At 35.1% G+C, this 23,887-nt stretch overlaps 1 protein-coding gene across 6 annotated transcripts in view; it reads right to left on the minus strand.

The window, feature by feature from the left end:
- FMN2 (formin 2) overlaps window positions 1–23,887 on the minus strand; it is a 159,382-nt gene that overhangs the window by 118,202 nt on the left and 17,293 nt on the right. For 3 of the 6 annotated variants that reach the window (XM_035322374.1, XM_035322375.1, XM_035322372.1), the window contains exons 3-6: window positions 18,135–18,301; window positions 6,101–6,248; window positions 4,229–4,237; window positions 359–423 (exon numbers count right to left, since the gene is read on the minus strand). In XM_035322374.1, coding sequence (XP_035178265.1) covers window positions 359–423; window positions 4,229–4,237; window positions 6,101–6,248; window positions 18,135–18,301 — 389 coding nt within the window. The remainder of the gene's footprint in view (window positions 1–358; window positions 424–4,228; window positions 4,238–6,100; window positions 6,249–18,134; window positions 18,302–23,887) is intronic. The other 3 variants (XM_035322377.1, XM_035322376.1, XM_035322373.1) reach the window with 1 other exon arrangement.

Genomic DNA, 23,887 nt, shown 5'->3' on the forward strand with positions numbered 1-23,887 from the left:
GAAAAAAATCTCTGCCACTGTTACTCACACAAACTTCAGTAGATCTGGTTATATTATATAATCACTATTTCTTGGCAATACCATCAGACCTCTGGAACCAATCACTTCTGAATGAAGTGAACAATAACATCTCACAAGAATCATCTTAGGTAGGCAGGTACCTTGAACCTCTGTATTTATATATACTATGGAGCATGTGAGTATTTTGAAATAAAAATTTAGATTTAAAGAACACTTCTGAATGTTTGTATTCTGAAAATTCATTGCACAAAAGAGCATTGCATAAGTGTCTGAAATATGTCTTTTCCTTTTTTTTTTTTACAGAATGCTAGATTAAACACTTCTGTCAAGATCTTACCTGTACCTGCTGAACATCTGTGAATTGTTTTTCTGTTTCTAGTACAGTAGATTTCAACTCTGAATCTGAAAAAAAAAAAAAAAGTATAGCTTTTACAATATATATAGATTTCATCTTTCAAAATACATACTAAGGATTTAATGAAAATATGATAGAATTAAAAAAAACCTGTTAAATCTCCCACTTTCCAAGTTATGTATCTGAAGTTAATTAAGCAGGTTGTATATATAAATAAAGCCAGTCTGATCTCAACATGCAATATATTTATTAAGACTCTAAAATAAATGGTATAGTCTTAGAAGTATACCACAAATCTTCAAAGAACTCCTTTAATTGTCAAAATTCGTTTCAAAAAAATAAAAAGTTACTTATGGCTCAATTATTTTTATCCCCCAGAAAGTTAAGTAACAGTTCTCATGCTTATTCTTCCTATCCAACCTCATTAAGATGTATTTGTGTCCTTAAGATATGCAGATTGTATCTGTGCACAAAAGGCTACCAGAACCCATTAACAAGCTGACTACTGTTGGCAGATGTGTTGTCTTTTTGACATCCTCCACAGGTCCTCCTTCGTTCTACTATAATATTTGAGATGGCCACTAGGAGACAGACAATGAAATAGATCTAAACTCACATTTTAAGTGTTTGAAAGACAATTGACCTTACTAGATTAATACCTTTTGAGAAATCTCAATTTCATCCCGATGATATTATTCCCCCTCTCTGGCATCTTAGCAGTATGAAGATAGTTTGGGACCGTACACTTATTGTGAAACTGTACAGTCATAGCTTCCCAGAACTGGAGGCATTCAAGCTGAGGATATAAAACTAATTCTTCACCTTTTGAGTCTATGGTCCTCTCATTTGTGTAAAGAAACAGCATTAACAGCATTAATTTGACTTTCAGAATTTTGACCACAATACTCATTTACATTGAGAGACAGCAGAACTTCATTCCAACAGTACTTTTTTCAATTATTTTCTACTTCAGAATAACTCATAAGAATCCTAATAAATATCTAGGAATTCCTCCATTTAATTACTCTTTAGACAGTATACTTGTACAGTTATGGTTTTAAACAGAACCACAAATCTCCAGGCAATAAAAAATAAACTGTGGGACTAAGAAATTTTATCTGTGCTTCCCCCCACTGGCCCCCCCCCCCCCCGGAAAGTAGGCATCAAAGCATAAAAACTCAACCAAACTGAATTTCATTTCTTAGTTTAGAATAACTGTTATCCTGTTATCTAGGTTTTATCTAACAATATTAGTCTTTGAAATCTCAATTTTAATAAATATGTAACTAAACCTAACTATAAAAAGTTACATTAAAACCTTGATTGTGCAAATATTTCTTTCAGTGAGAAGCATGTGCTGCATATCTGTGCTGTGCTTGTGCAGTGATGCATTTTGATTACCTACTGAATAAAAGAAATCACAAATTTTGTGCTGAAAATGACAGAAGCGTGTAAAAACCCAATACACACATTCAGGATTCCCAAGTTTTTGATAAGTTATTGCAAAGAATAACAAAGATATCTTTTTAATGTATTTATGGAAGAGAGAGTGTCTTGTAGGTAAAGACACAGGACTGTGAATTAAGATACGTTTTTTATTCTATGCTTTCTGCAGTTTTTTTTTTTTTAAAAAAAGAAAAAAGCTACCCTATCTGTTCTTCAGTTTCCTTGTTTTATAGGACATAATTATTAAGGGGGGGAGGGGGGGCACTACACAGTGAAAAGTTCTTTAATCAGCTTAGTAGCTGCTGCTAATTATCTGGATTATGCCTCCAATTAGTCATAGTCTACTTTTGTACACATCACAAGAATAGAAATTTCTTATACCTTCCCAGAGAAGGTCTCATGCATCCTTCTTAGGGTACCACTAAATAGCAGGCAAACCTGATGACTATTTGCAGGAACGTGGGAACAGTTTTGATCAAAACCTCCACATTCCAAATTCCTATACATTTGACCTCCTCACAGCTTTCTGACAAACCCATCTACTGGGAGGTGAGGAGTGTAAGCAGGTGTACCAGGTCTGGCTGGGATGTTAACTTTCCCTGCAGCAGCCCATACAGTGCTGCGCTCTGCACTTGTAGCTAGAACAGCAGTGGCATCACACCAGTGTTGTGTCTGCTGCTGAGAAGTGCTGGCACAGCATCAGGACTCTCTCTAACCCTCCTAGGGGGTGGGCACAAAAGTGAGAAAGAAACATCACCAGGGCAGCTGACCTAAACCAACCAAAGGGATATTCCATACCATATGATGTCACACTCAGCAATGAAAGGTGGAAAAAGGAAGAAGAGGGGAGAGGTGGGCTCTCGTTGTGAAAACGTCTGTCATCCCCCCGAACACTGGCTAGGTGCGTGGAGGCCCTGCTTCAAGGACGTGGTCAAGCATCGCTCATTTGTGGGAAGCAGAGAGTAATTTCTTTCCTCTGCACTTCCACATAGCCTTTACTTATTTTGTTTTGTTATTCCCTTTCTCCCTCCCTCTTTCCCTTTAGTTGAATTGTTTAATTAATAATAATATTTCCTTAATATTTTTTTATCTTTAATTAAATTATCCTTATCTCAACCCGCGAGTTGTTCTTTCCTTTACTTCTTCCCCTCCTCATCATCATCAGGGGGAGTGAGAGAGCAGTTGTGGTGTTCAGCTGCCTAGCACGGTAAAACCACCACAGCAGGAAGTACCATTGCCAGAGGCAGATAATCTGCAAGGCTACTGCTTGAATACTAACAATACTCCATTTTTTATTTATTTACCCTTTTGGTTTACTAAAACAACATTTCAAGTCTTATCTGACAGAATTTTCCCAATTATAAAAGACTGGATGAGGATAGGCAGTCATTAACTAGAAATAACCCATCATGTCTCACTTTTGACATGTTTTGATTATGCATAAATCATGCCTCGTTGCTGACTTTTACATAACTCCATTTACTGAAGCAAATTTAGGACGATACCAACAAATTAGTCACTCAACTTTCAGGGCTACGGAAACCAAAAAAATTGTCTCCTCTGAAGGAAGGGAGCTTTAACATTTTCAAAATAAGCAACTGTCAGATATTTGTTTTACAAATTATTTGGAATAAGAGAACTTCCTTGGCTAACCATACCTCAGCAGATTTGCCAACCCAGGAAAATAGGCCTTGAATCATCAGATGGAAAATTAGCAGTTTACATACCAATATATTTTATTCATGATATCAACCGATTTTGTCCAAAAACTTCTCTGAATCCAAAACAATATTTTTGGTAAAAGTATTTGCTGACTGAACCCGAAGTTATGTTAGATATTTCCAAACTTCATTTTTTAAATAAAACAAAAAAATATATATTTATCACTCTAATTTCTTCTTCTTGCACCTAACAATGCTGCATAGGATACAGCACAGCAAAGCTATTTAACATATGCTATATGAAACCAAAGCTATTTAATATAGACTATATGAAACAGTGATACTTTGCTTGTTTAGGAACAAATTAACTAGCACCCTGCAGAATTTCCTCTTGCCTTACTTAAAATTTGAAGGCCTAGTATTTCTGTCATGCTGATGACAGCAATAAAAAGAAGGACTATATGTAAAAATATCCTGCTACATTCCTCTCTGGATAAATACTTTGGTCTAAAATGCAAGTTCTTACTTATAAACTGGTATCTCTAATGTCAATATTGTACATGTTTAACCATACAGCAAAAACAATACATATCATAAAATATAGCTACTCTGCATACATTAATTTAAATCCTTTAATAATTCTTGCCCTCTCCACGTTTCAAGGGCCACCTACACATAAAACAATTTAATTACAAATCATGAGGAAGATGTGAAACCTTTAGTATTCATGTGAAATATCACTCACCTCTAGGTTCTTCCACATGGCAAACATGCAAACAAACAAAAAGTTAAATTATTTATCTATCCAAATTTTATTCAGAACATTTTTTTTTCATTTTCTACACTGCAAATGCACACCAACAAATAAAATTTCAGTAATATTTTTTAGAAGTCAACCCCTCAAGTAAATTTTGAGAACTATTTAGGTTCCATTTAGAAGTGGTAAAATACACAATTTTCCCTTTTACTTCTGATTCAATTTTCTTAATATTTGCAGTTTTTGAGGGCCATAATTAAGGAACAGACAAATACTACAGACATCACATCCACGTAGTAGGAATAATATTAAATAGAACAAGATTGGATGGAAACAAGCAATGTATAAAATGAATAGGTTTAAGTATTCCTTGTGACTGAAGTACTCTTCCAAATAGTACTTCAGTAAAAATAGTAAAAAAAAAAAAGTTTAAATATGTATTTCAAAACATATTAAATCTATTCTCATCTAGACACTAGAAACAGCAAACTTGTTGTTTACTTGCTATCATGATAAAACCTCAAAGTAATATAATGAAAAAAATAAAAACATTTTCTCTTTTGTCTTTCAAGTGCAGAGTCTGTTCATAGAAACCCTGATCACACATCCATTAGCTAAATCTCCAAGAAACACCACATTTCTTCTTAGAAGAAGAAACGGCAAAAAATTCAGTTACCACATATGGCCACACTCATTGAATACTACATAAAATAGTAGATTGTTAGTCAAAAACTGGACTATTGCAGTAGTCTAGTAGTGGAGTGTTCCACACTCGGAATTGTATCAGTGAGATGCAGAAATGTTTCCTTGACCACAAAGCCACTGCATAAACAGAATATAGCAATGTTGCATTTTTGTTGGCACCACCTATTTTGTTTGTGAGCAGTGGAATAAGTGATACCAGTAAAAGAGAAGTGTTGCCATGACAAATGATGTCCATGCAAGGAACACTTTGCTTGTCTTCCAGAGGAAGTGGTAGAGAAGTCCCAAGGAGAAGGAAATCTGAAATTAACTCCACCCAAAGGCTACAAGCACAATAAAGAGATCTGTTGAAATAATGACATAATTCTTCAAGTTTGAGCAATGAAAAAAGGAGTGGTAGGAAATGGAAAAAATGAAAATACCCAGTGGCTCTCCATGGAGGTCATGGGAAATTGAAAGTGATGAGAGCCATTGAATATTAATGCAAAACTAAGCCTTTAACAACCTGCGGTATTTGCCCATCAACACTACTAACAGAAAACAGGTTTGAAATTCTCTTCTAAATTTCTTAGTAAGCTACAAGAGGGTTTTTCATTTTGTTCAATTCTCAGCTGGACAAAAGCTTTTTGAGTATGCTGAAGATTTCAGAATTTGGCTGGTAGAATAACCTCATGAAAATTTAAGATAAACTGACTTTTTAAACAAGACCTCAATTTATTTCTCAGACAAACTATTCCTACCTCTCTGTCAGCAGGGGACTGCTGAATCCAAAGGAATAGCTTACACCACTCTAATAACTTTCAATATAACACCAGTGGGCTTCTGAAGTTTTCCGTATTTTTAAGAATAGAAAAGTGCACATATTTCATGGCTCTGAAGGAATATAAAACTGGAAAAGAACAAAGGTCAAAATACCTGATAAAATCCATTAGTCAGCAGATGCCAGGTACACATCTTGATTGTTAACAAAAGGCACATATTTTTGCTGAATATTTATTAGATTCATACTAGCTAACAGTATTTCTGATGCTACTCCAAGATCTTTAAAAATCAGGTATGTCTCACAAGGTAAGATATTAAGGTCATATCTTGGATTCTAAAAGGCAGCAGCTCACTCCCGATGCCATACATATATCTTGTCTGCATACAAGAATATACCTGTTTCCGTAATTTTGAGTCCTTGTTCTTCATCTGGTGGTTTGGGTGGGGGCCACACAGATGGAATTCTCCTTGGAAAGCTTCCTTCAACATAATCTGATGAATGTGTGGGTTGGCTAACTGCGGCCCAAGTATAGAGCTGGTCTTGCTATGGTTATAAAACAGAGGGAGAACATTAAAAAAAAAAAAAGGTTAAGAAGTTCATATGTGAAGACATTTCAAAATATCAAAGCCTTTGTTTCCAACACAAATAGTTCATTATCCACCCCTATATCAAGGCAGGCTTCTTTATATACTTCTCATCTTCTTACAAAGACTTAGCATAAACCTGTATTAAAAGAACTGAATGTTCTGATTTTGAAATGATCTCTATTAACAATAGAAAAACTGAACTTTTACTTATCTGCAGCACAACGAGAAACTAGAATACAGTTCAGGGTTTCTTGAGCATGTGAAGAACTCTGACACCTCTCCTTTCTTCAGAGAGATAAGTTTATGTCCACCACAACTGTACTACTTTACATAGGACTAGTTCACAGTTTAAAGAGGAAAAAAAATATTTCAGTCCATACTCTATACTATGTTTTATATTAAATGTGCAAACCAGGAAAAGAAGCAGGAATATTCCTAGGAACATTTCAGCATAAGTTGAACTGAGATATTTATTCTTTACAAATCTGCTAATTATTTTTTGTCATTTACACTTCCATAATCATAAAGAGACAGCTAAAAAGAGATTGCTTCTTTTGAAAAAAAAAAGGGGGGGGGGGGGGAGTATTCACAATCGTCCAGGATCAGATCAAAATATATCTTTGTTTTTCAATACCTGTCTGATGAAAGGCACAGCAAACAGTTACTTAAGCTTTAAACCAGAAGAAAGTTTAGGTGACCACAGTTAAAGCAGTTTTTGTTGCAACTCTCAGTATGCACACCAACATGCACACAATGTGATTAAACCTTTTTAATACTGTAAACTCTACAACAAACATTCATAGCAAGATCATGAATGTCTTAGTATTTGGCCTGGAAATATGCAAAATACTGTAGTACAAAACTGAAAAAATCAAGTCACAGGATAAAAATACAGTCATATAAAGCACTACCATCTTCTTAAAAAGATCACATTTATGATCCCTCATTCACACTTCTGTCTAAGAAAAATATTGGTAATATATATTTGTTTTGCGGCATTCTTCATTTTTAAGATTTAAAAGTTTTGATTGTTTCTCTTTTACACAGCTTCTAAACAAGTATTGGAGACATTCAAGGAAAATAACAAAACCCATTTAACACTTCTGGGGATAATATCTACTTCACGTGACTAAGCTTCTACTTGCCTAGACATCAGTTGTGATAAGAGCGGTAAGACCTTTTCTATTGAGGACAACTTCCTTAGAACAAGCAAATGCTGGTTATAAAGGAAAATGATCAGGTTTATAGACTGTGCCACAAATAGGGTGAAAGGAAGCTTATTATATCTTTCCAGTATTAAAAACATAGTAAGAATACAGACACATAAACAGACCCTCAATAAAAGCAAATGAATAAAAAGCTTAATACAAAACCACATCAGGTTGTTTACTTAGCCATGAGTTCTATGTTCCTAGAAAAGACTATCCTTTCCTTATTGGCTATCCTGCTTCATTTGAATACCTAAACAGGTAAGTTACTGAAAACTTCATTAATCATATTACTTACCATTCATCTAATTAATACAAATAGTTGCTTTTTAAACATTTCTCAGCCTAATTTCTGGGGGGGAGGGGAAGGGCATGGGCAGAGAGATCTCAGAGAGATACACAGAGAGATCTCAGAGTATCTTACCAGTAGACACTGTGTAAAGAAGAGGAAAAGGTGCTAAATATTGCCATTTATCTTTTTATTTTTTTTTTTCTGCACTATCCAAATCTCAAAAAGAGTAAAATAATTCAGCAACAAACCGGAACAAAATATTGTTGCCCATTACATTGCTCAGAATTGTAGGCCATACACAGTCCAAGGAACACAGAGAACAGCCTCTGCAGAGGGTTACTTGGGTAAGCATAGTCAACTTTTTTAATTGTAGGGCTACAGAGCTATAAAGCAGAAAATGACAGACTTTAGATGATATTGACATAATATAAATGAGGAAGACAAAAAATTAAACTACTCCTAGACATATTTCAGCGCACCAGTTCTTGAAAAATATAAAAATATTAATATGAAAAAATATAACAGTCATTCCACAAATAAGTTTTCAAATAGACTAATCATACTTCAATTAAGATGTGTTAAAAATCATGGTATGTCTCAGAACTATGGTACAGATGGGATGCATTAGCAGGGTAATAAAACATGAAGTACCTATGTTCCTGCTGATAAAATTTATGGCATATGAACTATGAACAGTTAAGAAGTCACACAACTCCATCACAGACTCCCCTAAACCGACATGGGATATTTGTGAGTATATAAAATAATTTATTGTTTTGTTATTTTTATGGTTTTGGATTTTTGTTTTGTTTTGTTTTGTTTTCTGTTTAACATAGAGAGGGACAGGAAGTAGAATTGTAACAAACATTTACAGAGGAAAATCTAAACTTGCAAAAATGCCTTGAATGGACATGCATTAAAGACAAAATGTATCAGTGTTCAACATATAAACAAAATATTTAACATTAGCTAAGTTCTGATTACTTGCAAACTTATTACTTGCAAACAGAATTTCAGATATGAAAGCCCTCATGACAGAAAGGCAATCTGAAGGTCTAGACTTTGAGTTGACAGTCGATAAACTGCACTTAAAATGGGAAAAGATTAACCGTGTCTCCACTTCCATGTACTTCAAGAGATTAATTATTTGAATGTCCTAATGTTCAAGACACCGTCCAAAATTTCTTTGCTTTTTGTTTTATAATGACCCATCATGTTTCTCCTTCTCCAAAACTGATAATGCCATAAATTTGCATGATTATTAGAATGTTTTGAGAAAGTCCTTTAACATAATAGAATTAGCTGCATATAGCCTATTCAAGCAAAATAAATGAATAAATAAATAAAATATAATAATAATAATAAAAAAGCCAGATTTGCTTTTGCTATTAGTATTTTTTACTACAAGGATCCATGAACTTCCACCTCCAACTTTTTTTCCTTTGCTATTTTAATTTTAGAAGTAGTTTTTACTAGATATTATAAGTACAGCCAATGAATTCTCTTACCGTAATCAAACTTTGAATGCATCTGGAATTTCCACTTCATCTTGCTCAGACTCCTCTATCTAGGAGAAAGCACTGCTTTGGGATGAAAAATAATAATAATCCCTCTATCGAGCGATCCCAATCTTATTTATTTGGACTAATTTCTGGGCAGACATTGAAAGCTTAAAGCTGTCTGAGTCCGATGTACTAGATGTGATATCAAAAAGAGTTCTTGTTTCTACATAACCTTACACAGCACTTCCCACTGGTTCTTAAAACTGCAGAGCATTTGCACATGGGCGAGGCAAATTGCCTGCAGGATCTGATGATACACAATCAATAGACATTTTACCACTTATAGATGCTTGTGTTGAGAACAGAGATGCACACCATCAGGTCTGTAGTTTAACTCACTCTCTTCCAGATGTCACCGGGCATAAAGTATGGCTTTTTGTAACAAACTTTAATTCTTGGGTACCGTAACACTACATTTGAGGTACAAAATATATTAAATATTAATTACTTTCCTTCACTATGTGAGCTAACGATATGGTTACTCTCCTTCTAATCTTTAAAGACGGAAGCCAATGCTGTGAGCTACTGAAAGTAAGGGTCTCTCATAAATTACATGAAGAAAGATGCTGGTGGACCCAGAAGGGAAGACCTACAGCAAATATCAGAAGGCACAGTGGTGGCGCTTGAGCTTTCAGGGAAGGGACCACACGGATTTTTCACACTAAGAGACCAGATTTTCTTCCTGTGCCAAAGACTGAATTAGAAATTATCACATTTACCGATACACAAACTTGTATCCATGCTTCTGGCAGCAGTATTGATCCTGTAGATGTGCAGATTATACAGCCTTCTGTTCAATGTCACCTTGGTTTTTAAATCAACTATATCTTCTTCCAGTTCAATGGAAAAAAAATAGCCATTGTGAGAAATGGTTGAGAGGTACAAAACTGGATATGAAACAGCTAAGAACGAATACAAGGCTATCCAAACAGGTTGCAAAAGCATAAATCAGCAATTTGAAAAAAAAAAAAAAAAAAAAGATAAATCTGATCAGAGGTATTTTGAAAATTCTCAAGAATAAAAAAAAGTACTTGAAGTCAGACCATACATGGGGGGGAAGGGGTGGGGGGGGTGGGGGGCAGAGTCCATTACCTGGAAGGTGTTTTCCAGGCTAAGAACTCCAAGGAGCTTGTTCCACAGATGTGCACCAATGTGCGTAATTTTGACTGTACTACACCAGTTCATGCAGATGGACTTAACTTTTTCTCCATGCAAGAAATTTAATCATTCCAATATAATAAGTATATAAATTCTAAAATGAAAGAAAGCAAATTTCATGTTCCCACTGCATGTAAGTAGTTAAATGGACAGGCACGGTTTTAGTTTGAGAAATTAGAGTCAGCCTACCTCAAAAAGCTCTTATCAGCAGCAGACTGTTTTATTTTTAGCAGCTTTTAAAATAAGGAAATCAATACTATCAAGAATGGGAAAAGTGGTTTACTTTTTGAGGAGAGGTTCTGTAGCAAGGCTGTATCTGACTGTTGCCAGATACAGAGCAGTATTAAACATGGCTCTCAGTTTCTGCTACCTTTGGCAGCACTAGTGAGCACAAATGCCTTACAAGGCTGAAAAATCACCAAATCAGTCAGAATACTGTAATGTATCTCTGAAGCAGCATTGTAACTTCATAAACTAAATTTGATGACTAAGCATTATACTTTTTTTTTTTTCTTCTTTTTAGAAATCTAAGGTGCCTCAATAATGCACTTAAAAATACCTCCCAGTTTCCTGAAGTCATGAAACACTTATTTCCCATGATAACTCAGAAATGACTCCTCTCCAACAAAAGGAAACGAACTTATCTGATGCCACCGAACTTCACTGATGTTTCGGTATTGTGTCCGGAGGATGAGAGAGGCCAATAGAGCTAACATAGACCAGCAGTTACACTTGTCATGGGAAAGAAAATCAGAAACCTAAGTTTCACGTTTCCACATGTATCCTTATTCAATTCCAGAGTTATTGTCTCAGTCTTACTGTTCCCCAATAACTTTTGGTTTTAATATAGCTGAAAACATTGAGCTGGTGAACTTAACTGATTCTCCCACTTTCCTTGAAAGAGAGAACAGTCTTCAGAGGGAACAGTGACTAACAGTGCACAATGAAATAGAGGAACCTGAAGATTTAATCTCTTACCCATGGGATTCAAACTTCTGTGTGGACCACACACATCCCAGGACCTCTAGATTATCAGTTTAAATTATCTAACAGTATATACTACTTCATTCACTCTCTTCAGAAATTGTAAGTTTAGGCAAGAAGCTTCTCCATCAGGAGTTAGTTTCACCTACACCAAAGGAAGCTGTTTCACTGTAAAATGCCTTTCACCTCAATTCTGTTTGAAAAGGTAATTACTACAACTTTAAGAACTTCCTCTTGAAATGACATGCAAAATGCACAAATTCAGCTGTCACTGTATTCACAACTCTAAGCTACACATGTTGGCCATCACTCCATCTCTTAAGTAAGCTACTGTACTGAAAGTCAAAAAATATAAACATCTCTGGAGGTGACAGGGTGACCATCACCTTCATCTTACATATGATGATTCTGAAAATTCTAAATGGGTGATATAAACTTAATATAAACTTAGCGTGCCTCCTGAAGGAGCTTTTCAGAATAACAAGCATGTAAGCAAAGCTCCTTCCCAGAGAAGGAAAGAGGGAAAAAAAAAAATGAACCAAAAACCCCAACCACCTAGCAACATCCTACATATAAAATACCACCATTGTTAGTGGATATGGTAGCATCACCACAAGTAACTGAAACATGGAAAGAACAAAAAAAGAAAAAAGGCTACAAGTCTATGAGACCAGATGTAACAACTATAAAATAAACGTGCAATTAAATTTTTAAAAAGGAAGCAAGGAAGCAGCATAATAGGAATACTTCAGCCCAGTGAACATCCAACTGTTTTCATTTTACTACTCTTAGGAACATTCAGAGTTGCTTACCACAAAAGAAAAAGCATCACAAAGTGTGATTGGGCAATGGAAAAGGAAGAGGAGACATGAGGGGTTTAACTCAGCCAAACTCAACTGCCATGGTAACTACATGACAAACAGATTAAGGCAACTGAATCACAAAGTATTTTCTTTGCACTATTCCAAAATTTTGCCTTCTTTACTTAAAAGCCTTATTCACTACTGACCCCCAATACATTGCTATGACAAATATAAGAGAGGACTACATTTAATCCTATACATTTAATTCCTGAAGCATTTTAAGTATGCTTGAATAAATGCTGCTTTGGTGTCAGTTTTGTGTGGAAGAGAAGTTCTCCTTGCTGAAGTTGATTCTTGCAACAGTTGCTCCTTGGAAACCAATCGCTGGCGTTTTGGCTCTCTGACTTCTGAGAAAGGGGTTTGCCTGTAATCTGTTCAAGTACTAATTTTCAGACTGGTGTAAACAGTGTTAGTAAAAACATTAAGAAAAGGCTCCATGTCACTAAGCCCTCTTCCAGATGACCTGTAAAGTCCCAACATCTGCTACTACTCAGCAGAAAGAAAAGTGTCTTTATTTCCTTAAGAAAGCATCTGTAACACCGCAGGTGGTGGAGATAAGAGGAAAACAAACATTTTAATAGCATTTTCTATTTATGCCATTTGGCTCTCTGCTTCCCTGTGGAACAGAGAGTTTATTCAGAAACAGATGACAACCTAGTCAGACATCACACCCGCCAGTCACACAAGGGGCAGTCCCTATTCCAAATTGTCAAATATACCTATAAACCACAACATAACACAGTAAAGAAAGAAACCCTCCTGAAAATGTCTATTTAGCTCTTCTGTTATAGAATACGATGAAATAATTTCTAAATCAAGATGGCATTAACAGAAGTATTCAAAACACATAATATTCAACAAAGCACCAAAAGGATGTAAAGAGGGCTAGACTAATCAAAATGACACCTGAAATAAACAAAAATCAAAGCTTAAAGTGTGAGGGCAGAAATGTCTTGAAAAAACATTTCAGACATAGGGAAGACAACATTGCTGGTTCATGTCACATGAAAACAGTACCTGTTGCACGTTTTATTGCTAACATGCAATAGAGACAAAGTTCCCCAACAAAGCTATGACTAATTTCCTTTTTTTCTTTTCAAAGCTCTTACAAAATTATAATAGAAAGTCTCTATCACAAAATTATTTTCCACTGCGAATTGGAGTGCTTTAAAACTAAACTACTTGGAAAGCTTACCAGAGGGAAAAAAAAATCATAAATCTGCTATGTAGGGAAAAAAGTGCCCATAGCTTAAGACTGCACAGTATGAACTGGAAAGTCTGGAATCAGAATTCAAAAGCAAGGACTAGACACCTACAGTCTTTAGAAATTTCAGCTTCTGGATAAAATGCAGACAAATGTGAAGTACAGTAAATATTTCTTCATACGAATGAAAAAGAAAAGTTGCCTTACATTGATAGGAAAAGGTCAGCTTTTATTGGTGTCTAAACAGTTTTAGTTCTAATGCAAACGTGTATATTTTTATAGACATTACTGATGGTTCTTCTAGCTCCTGTGATATATCCTTTAAAAAAATAGCTAAATAGGACATAAGATCTCTGCTTACTGAAAACTGTGATCCTCTTAACAGGTGGCTGCAAAACTTACCTGTAAAACTCTCCATGATTACATTCTTGTGTGAGATGAACTGTTCAGACAGCTCAACCTTATGTTGATTTTACTCTAATAGGGTAATATAATGAGGTACCATGTGAAAAAATATGCTTAGGACTACACCTGCACTACAAAAGATTATTAAATAACATACCACAATCATTTTGGACTGATGGTTTTGCACAAAGCATTAATTTCTGACATACTATTCGGTCACAGTCATTTTCATTTGAAACTTTAGAAGCACTATCGAACAAATCACAAATGTTAGACTGAGGAAAGAAACAGGCTACCTTTATTTGAAAGGCAAGCAATTATTTGGAGAGCACTTTGAATAGGCTTTCTTTAACCAATCTTTCTACAAGTTGTTTATTCACTTGCTTCGTGTTTTTTATTATTTTTTATAAAATACTAGCAGAAGAATGACATGCTGACAAGTAAGAAGTCATGATTTCCATGAACCAATAATTAGCAGCCCCTCAAAGAGGGACGAAACTATCAGAGAAAAATCATATTTATAGAGAATGATTCTGCCATTGTACATTTACTTAATCTTTATTATTATAAAAAGAGTAGGTAGGAAGAGCTATAGTCATGTCTTCCACCACTACTTAACAGCAATCATTTTAAAAATCCCAATCTATTTCTGTTACTTTCGGAGCTTTGATCAAATTTCTCAGGCTAATTTTTTATTCTGGGCATCTGCCACAATCTGCTTCCAAAGAAATAACAATGGGCCAAGATAGAACATGGAAGTGTTCTTACAAGAACTCTTACAAGAGTTCTCAACCTTCTAGCCTTTGGGCTATAACTTGAAATTTGACAGAAAGGTCACTGATACTTCAGGAACATGCTATTTCTAATCATCATTAAAATTCAACCAAAATCTGACCAGGTTATAAGTTTCTGAAAATTAGAGACCCTCCGCAGAAGAAATAAAATAAAAAAAAAAAATCCCGACAGCTGCTAGTTCTCTGAAGATTTATGTTTTCACTTGGTATTCTTTGGTCCTTCACTTTTAACATATACTAACAAAGTAAGCACTTTTAACCAGAACTAATGAAGAAGTAAGCATCATTTTCATAAAGCATAACCTACACCACAACTACAAGTGCTAAGAATTTTAAACTGGTTTCCAGAAGCCATTATAATACTAACCCAAAAAAGCAAGAGTTGCAAAAGTTGCCTTTACTCTTAATGAATTGTATAATTGCAGTCAGGCAGTGCAGAAGAGAAAAAAATAGGATCTAATAAGAAAATTAAAATAAGTTACATATATTTATTTAATGGCGTCCACACCAAAGCTTGGAATGATATCTTGAGAGAAATTCAGACAGATCTTGGTGTGTTACTAACATCACAGGCAGAGGTTTGGACACACACTTGCAGGACAGAGAGAACTAGAGGTGGCCACCAGGCTTGAGTAATAAAGAAGATGAGAATATAATCAGTGTGTAATTGCAAACATTTCAAGCCAGTCGAGAGTTCAGCATTAGCTGTGTTAAATTAATTTCACTGGAGGACATCCAGAAAAGGAGATCTGAGTGAAAGAAAAGGACTTTTAAATAATCTGTTTATATTCATCTCAGGCAATAGATCACAGAGTGAACAAAACTTACTGAATTATTTTCATAAACTGTAACCTAACTTTTTTTTTTAAAAAAAAACAAAAGTCTGTGGGACCACACTTAAGCAAAAGGGGAATCATGGATTTTATTCAACATGAAAAAAATACTAAGTGAAAGCTCAGAAATACATGTGATCACTCTCAAAAGGAGAAGAGATCCAAATAAGGATTTCAGTGAGGAAAAAAAAAGGTTGGCAATCCAGCAAAAAAAAATAAAAATAAAAAAATGCTGAAGGAGTGACCTAAGAGGCTTTATAAGAACCAGACTAAGACAAAAATCAAAACAGTCACATGAGTATCTTTAAGGAATAAGCAATCACCAGAGCTGGATGCAGCACGGAGGGAGGACAGCAAAGTGGCAGATAAACCTGCCTCTGACCAGGACAGGGTTACAGGAGCTTTGAGGATGAGTTTCAGCTGAGTGAAAAGGACACCAGCCAAACTGGAGTTGATCCAGCATGGAACTACAAGCAATAGCTGTTAAGCAGCACGTCTGATGAACTCAGAGATGAAGGAGGAATATGGGACTGGCTGTGCTCTCAATTTTGGAATAAATTCAAAGATGATATATCTCCTAATTCTAGACGGGTAAAACTTTAAATACTGCTTAAGGCTAGTCTAACTCCTCTGTGAAATCAACAGTTAGGTCAACATTAAAATCCTGTTCTAATGAGGTAAATGGAAAAAAGAATCAGATAAATAAAACTATGGACATGGAGAGAGAAGCAAGAGTGGACACACAAGTAACATCTTCATTTAAAAAAAAAAAAAAGTAATAAACATCACCACGAGAACATTTTTTCCATAATGATTGTTTCATTTTTTTACATGACACTTGGCATTTTCTGTAAGATATCTTATTTACTCGCTCTATGAAGCAAGATAATCTAGGAGAAGCCAAGCTTTTAAATTCTCAGCTATGAGTTTATACTACAGGTTCTAAAAATTTTCACCCTTACAGGGCTTGTAATAAATAAACAGGTTGGAGTTCCTGTACTATGGTTACCAACGTTGAAGAAACATATTCCCAAATTAAGCAGTAGCAGGTCTCACATTTGCATCCTGTGAAATGCATATACGGATCATAGTGTTCAAGGCACATATATGCTCCTTTGAAGAGGGATACATTATTAGTTGCATACACATGCACAAGCCTTTATGCAACTTCTCACATTGTTTCACAGGAACATCATCTATTTAGGACACTTGTACAGAAAACAGGATTTGTGGCTTACCAATACCCCAACTCAAATTGAGATCACTGGTAAGCCAGTAGCATCTTAAACTACTGCTGCAGTGTTTACATGGCTGTAGGCTAAACTTCTGTTTCTTTTCAGACAGTCCATCCTTTTAAATACAGTCAATGAAAGACGACTATAATAATTCTCTCAGATAAAGCATTGTATAACAGTTAACTTCTGCTTCTTTCTAAATTTTTAATTTAATAAGAATCTATTTATAAGTGAGGAAAAACTTTTTAGAATAGAACACTTATAAAAAAAATCCCCAAAGGAGATGAGATTAATTGAAATATATGATAAAACCAAGAAAACTGAGAACATTGCTACAATATTTAAACAAACCGAAAAATAAGAAATGTCTTTTCCTACAGCCTTATTGAGTATGTATTGAGTATGTAAGAGGAAACTTTCAGATGGGTAGTGATTTTAAAGGTGCCTGAATAACATCAGTATTATTTCCATACTCTATTTTTCATATTTTTCTATTAACTTAGAAAAAGTTTTAAAATACTTTAAACACCCTTAAAACACACACACAAAGATTGAATATTGTCTGAGTGATTTTGTAGAAAAACGAGGTTATCTAGAAAAGCTTGTTTGTTTTAAGAATTTATCCAGACACACTTATTCTACACGTTCCCTTTACCAGCTACATTACACTATTCCTTATCAAAGATGAGAAAGATTTCAAGAGTTAAGTTCTCTTATATCAAATCATTTACTATTTCTAATCATTTACTATTTCTTCAACTCCACGTGTAAAATAGAAATGAACTTAAGTTTACCAGAAAACAGTTAGGTAAATTAGTTAACATTTGTACATTACTTTGAAATCAATTAATGAAAAAAACTACAGGTCACATAAACCAGTACAAAGAATGGTTAAAGCTAAAATTGTAATGGCAAGGATTACATAAACAAGTTCACTCTAAAACTTCAATGGTTGTACAGTATCGCACAATAGAGTCACATCCTAATGTTGAATTCATTATCCAAGGGGAAGGAACAGCATGTTAGGCGATGTCTACAACACAATCTCTTCTAAAGTTTTGTAACTGTATGCAAATGCCACCAATAACAGCACTATGGCCAGATAGCTCAAAGGCACAGATAACAATGTAGTTGAAATGCCAGTAAATTTGTACTGTCTCTTGCTTGATTTTGTATCAAAAGTCTTTTCAGGGGAAGAAAAAAAAAATACCTAGCTCAGATGCGTCATTTGGGTTCTGTAAACATTTGTGACACACTTGTCCCTTTTTGAAAAACAGGAAAAAAAAAACTTTTCCAGTACTTACATCAAATGTGGGTGTGCTTTGCTGGGCACTCTGATTACATGGTTCTCTGAAGCAATCGGTGAATGGAAGTAAAAGACCCATTGCAATAATACGAGAACACAGCTTTTCTGCTTCTTCTTGTGGTGCATTTTCCTGCTGGCTGAAGAGCTTTTCCAGCAGAGTTCGTCCTGCCAAGGTGATGACATATATCAATAAGAATCCGTAGCTATCTATGGTATACAAAGATTAAGGCTTTATAATGCTTATTGAAAATCTCAACAGATACTAGAAATGAAGTAAATTAAAAAAAAAAAATAATTATGAAGAAAAGCAACTGACAGTAAATCTTTAACACAAAATAGTTTTATAGAATCATTTGGACTGATTGTAGCCTGATTACTTCGGACACTAAAGAAAACATACATATAGCTGGCTGCACTGTGGAGCAGGAACAAAAAGCACGATTTGCTAGTGAAACATCAAGTTCTTATTTATATTATACAATTATCCTGATGGGAAAAATGAGATATTACCATGGAATGAAGTAACTTTTTCCAAGGGTGTCACACAAAGTTATTATAGAATCAAGTCTCCCAGCTCTTGGAATGAGCCTTTGTTTTGTTTAATCACAAAGTGATCATAGTCTTTAAGAAATTGTGCTCCAGTTCTGTCGAGAAGCTCTCAATAGCAGATCAACAAAAACAACATCAAAAAGAAGCGCTGATAACTACTCTGCTTAAAATGGCATTTAATACAGCTCCAGAGCAGCAGAATGCTCCAAGCTAAAACGCATTGCCACAGGCAGGAACACAGATTTCAGAGAACTAAAACTTGAAGAGTCAGAAGACTGATCCATTCCTATTACAGGGCCAGATTTCACAATCAAAGTGTTTTCTTTGTTATCTGACCAGAGCATGAAAGGAGGGCATATGTTATAAAGCACATTAGAGAAGAAAATGCTAGAGGTCTGAAAGAATTTCAAGCTGTGCGAAGTTCACCAGAAAGAGACTAAAAAGAATTAGTTGTATACACAGGCTGGAGTAAAATCTACATTGTGAGAATACTAAATTCCTTGATTAAGCTCTAAAATGTCAGAAGATGCCAAAGTTCAGATTTACGGGATATTAAAAAAAAAAAAAAAAAAAAAAAAAAAGATGAAATAGACCTACTGGAATAGAAAAAGCAGAGGGAGTAATAAAGTTAATTTCGTGGTTTAGTATGAACTAGATGTGAATACAATTTGTACCTAAACCAGTTTCTATAGTCTGTTTTTTTCCACTCACTCATTAGAAGCCAAAATTATTTTCCAGAAAAAAAAAACACTACATTAAGAAAGTAATTGTCATTTAAACCAATAACAACAATACTGCTTTTCATGTACAAATTTAAGATTTCTTTTCAAATGTTGACTTTATTAAAAATGTAAAATTTCCCAGGCCTTTTTGAACATACAAAAAAAAAAAGAGATGCTTTTAAAACATCTGGATGTGATTTGAAAAGGATATTGTAAGTGACATTTAGCCCAAAGTTTCTGCATTATTTTAACTTTGCACAGCAATACAGCCTAAAATTTAAAATACAATAAAATGTTAGAAGTTATTTCTAAGATTTTCCTCTCCACACCTAAAGATCTGATAATTCTGAATTATTAGTCCAAGTTTCCTAGCCTTTCATTAGACACGATGCACAAAGCTAGGGGATAGGTCTGTAAGAGACACAAGCTTTGCTTTGTTCTGATCAACTTGCTGGTTAACTTGTCTGTTTGTTGGTTTCCACACCTATAAGGTGAATTACTTATTCAACATATCCCTCTATTTATCTAAAGACAGCACAGCTGTTAAATCTTCGAAGTCCCCTTTAATTAATTTAATTAATTGAAGAGAGGTTTTCCTACCAGCTGATACACACTGAGTTTTTACTATCAATTTACACAAACTTGCAGCAATACAAAGCAACCCCCTACATGAAGAGGCAACAGTATGAAACCATGGAAATGAAGCACAAATAGGGAGCTACCTGCTGACATTTTGGTTATTTGTTTCAGTAATCATTCTTTGGAGCTGTACCTGGAAATGCTTAGTGGTGGTGGTAAAAATATAAACAGCATTTTGTTTCTGCAGAATCATATTCAAGAAAAGGGAAGTTTGATTAAAAAAAAGCTACTACCTTTTTAATGCAATAAATGAGTTCTATTAGATATAAATAATGACATTTCGCTATACCAGCAAGTTGTAGAAAAAAATAAGACCCCAAGACTGGCATCATAATCACACAGGGGCACTAACAGGCAGCATTTCTACTTCAATTTCTGGAGCAAAGCACGTGAAAGTCCAACAACACAGAAAGCTGTCTACTTAAAATAGAGGCTACAAGTGATGAAGATGAATGGCAAAATTGATACTTTACATTATATAATTGTTTCTTTTGTGCATTTTAAATTTTATAAAAATATAAAAAAATGTATGTGCCCAAGTTATTGCCCTTTGCTCACAAAAAATAGAGTATGCAAGAACACTACACATTTCTTTATGCTATATTAAATATAGCAAACTCATGTATTGCAATGTAATTTCTGGCTTTATTATTTTTACAGGTGTTTCAACATTTAAATAATTATTCTTTTTAAAGAGTGTTCTCCTGGATATACAGCAGCATACTCCCCCCCCACCCACACACCATTTGCTGTTTAAATTTGTATAGTGGTTATTAACTGTTGCCTTTTAATAGGCAAAAATAAGGTCTTTTGAAAATAGTTTGGCGTTAAGACAATAAACAGTAAGCAGGAGTAAAAAATATCATTGATGAACTTCCTTGTATATTTCAGGTGCAGATGGCCAAAATGACAAAAGTGATGCAGAGCAACATTCTCTCCAGTGTATTATTGGTCTTGGAATAAGGAGGGTATTGAAACTTATTTAATTATATTAGCTAGCACTTTTTAATCTAAAAGAATCAACCATTTAATTCTGGATAACTTCAGTACCATTAAGCTGTCCTTTGCAACAAATACACATTGAATCAAAAGGATTTTTTTAATTTATTAAGACAAAGGTACTAAAGTCCTAATAAAGCTGTGTTCTAACACTATTTGCTCCTTGCAATAGCTGTGGAGACTTGAGGACAGAAACAGAACTTGAAATTAAATAAATATATTTAGCTAGTTCTTTTAACACATTTTACCAAATGCAAGCTGAAACACATTTAATTTTCAGTGCATACAGAAATAGCTTCTCTGTGAACAACTGGGGGGAAAAAAATCCCTGTATCAACATTACATGTTACAAATTTAAAACACTCCATAATCAATATAATTAAAATGGAAGGTTAAGCCACTGAAGTTGTGTTTTGTTTTGTTTTTCTAACCAACTACAGCTTATCATCAAATTGAACAGTCATGGCAAGTGTCAGAACCCCTCATGGAACATAAATCAGCCAAAGCTGTTTTTTTAAAAAAAGATATGTTTTTCCTCAAAACAGGGTGAGGAGACAAACCCTACCAAAAGAAAGTATTTCAGAATGTTTTTTTCCACTGAAGCAACATCACACCATGCGGCTTCATGGATGGATGGATGGAGTTGCTGCACTATATCAGCTCCAGAGGGGGCTGAGGCTACTTTACATAGGAAGATGACATATAAAAGCCACTGCCTACCAATAAGTAGTTCCTCCCTTGTTAAGCTTGTATTGCTTTCAACTACTTTCAGGCAAAAGCCACAGTCATCACTGCAGCAGAGGCATTCCACCTCCATAGTCCTCGGTGACCCATGGAGACCGGTGGGCTCCCATGCCTTGCCACCACCTGATCCTACGTTCTCCTGCAATTGTGTCAAAGAAACCACATGAAAGATGCTTGTGAAGCAGAAGAGGTTGCATGCATGATTTTGATTCATGGAAGATAAAGGTTATATTTCTGTGGAGGTATAGCAAAATATTTCCTTTAACACTGAACTCTGCAGGCAACCAACCACTTTTGTTTGGAACTAGAACGGATTTGCCAGTGCCTTATCTACACACATTTGGAACTAATTCAAATTAAAATGAGTTTTCATCTACACACGTGAAATTGAAAACACCAACTACAGTGTTAATCCCCAAATCTATACCTTAAACAGCAAAGAAAAAAGGTCACAACCATATTCAAAGCATAGGCTAAATTCCAGACAACTTCAGCAGCAATATTTTCAGCTAAGATTTTTCATCTTTAGTCTATAAATAGAATGCAACAAAGCCACCCTTCTCAGACAATAATCACCTCATATTCATAATTTACATGATGTAATATATAAACACCTAAACATGTTCTCAACAGGTGCAGATGGCAAAAAAATGGAATAACTAAATGATTAATGATTTCATGATTATCAAGTAATTAGCTGATTTCTGTTACTGGGATTTAAATGCACTGGTAAAGAAATTTCTCTGGATTACTTTCACGTGACATTAAAATATTAAAGGGTAAAGATCTCTCAACAGACATTTTTCTAAAAGGTTAAATAACTCCAATTTTAAATTGTAATATATATTTTTTCCCTAAAATCACAGGTCATGACATTCCTGGAGCCCATTCTTAACCTTTACCTCAAGGTATTAGTTGGGGGAGGGGGGGCTCTGTCAGATTTTTGAATTAGGTACAAGCTGCTGCAAAGTTTCAGGCTCAGGTAAAATCAATATTCTGAGAATCTTGCCAAAACCCTTCATCAAACAAAAAGAATAGAAGTGTGATTTTTTAGGAGCTTAGAGATTAAAAAACAAAATGCAGTAAGGGACAAAAAGATTCCTTCCCCCCTCCCATCTTACAAAGGCTTACACAATTAATTAAGGAAAAGAATGAGAACATGAAATTGATCTTGGAAGTATCAGGTACTCTGGCTTCCTATGGATATTTTGTGAAACTTTTGCTGCCGCGGCTCAGCTGAGGTCTTCTGGCTCAGCTTCCATTTTCCCTTTCTCCTCCACCTCCATGTCATCTGCTGCTTCCTCTCATTCCTCTTAGGATGAAGCACTATGACCTTGTCATTTCCTGTGTGACATTACAGTTCTTCATTCTATTACTAAGACTTAATTAATGCTGTTTATCTAAAACACCTTTGGCAACAATTATAGAACATATAGGTTATTCATCAGAGAATGAAAACTCTCGAGGTCCAGTATGGTTCCCATTCCTCTTTAAAAAATGCAGATATTTGCAATTCCTGAATGTTCATTTTCACCTTTAGATTTACTGCAACCATATCTACTCAACTGTGTGGTGAAGGAAGAAAGGAAGTCTTCCCCCTACCTAAAGTCAATCTACAAACATTACTATTACAAATAAAAATAAAATACTATAAAATATCAGAGATGAAATGACTCTATTGATTTCATACAACCACCCCAGGCAGCACCATCTCACCATAAGCACAGGTTCTTCCTTGCCTGGAGAGGTGTGTGTATGCTTTACACCTCCACACAAAGGACAGCAACTGCTGCTGCCAGCACCGATGACCTGAACCTCCTTGTCTGCTGTCATCTTGATGGAGAGTCACTTCTGATGGGAGACAACGCCTGGTTTAGAAGGAAATATATTTGGTCTAATACAGTTACTTGATATTTCAGGGCACCTTTTTTTCCTCCTCAAGCTGACACCAAAAAGATAAGGATCCACACTACTCTGAGGTGTGGGGTTGCCTTAGACTGGGCTGCCTACAGAGCTATTGAATGCTGAAGGTGCCTTCAGTGTGGTCCACAGAGAGACACGGCAGATCCTGACTCAATGAATGCACTTTACAGCTTCC

This window comes from Oxyura jamaicensis, chromosome 3, assembly GCF_011077185.1.
Source record: "Oxyura jamaicensis isolate SHBP4307 breed ruddy duck chromosome 3, BPBGC_Ojam_1.0, whole genome shotgun sequence".
Lineage (NCBI taxonomy): Eukaryota > Metazoa > Chordata > Aves > Anseriformes > Anatidae > Oxyura > Oxyura jamaicensis.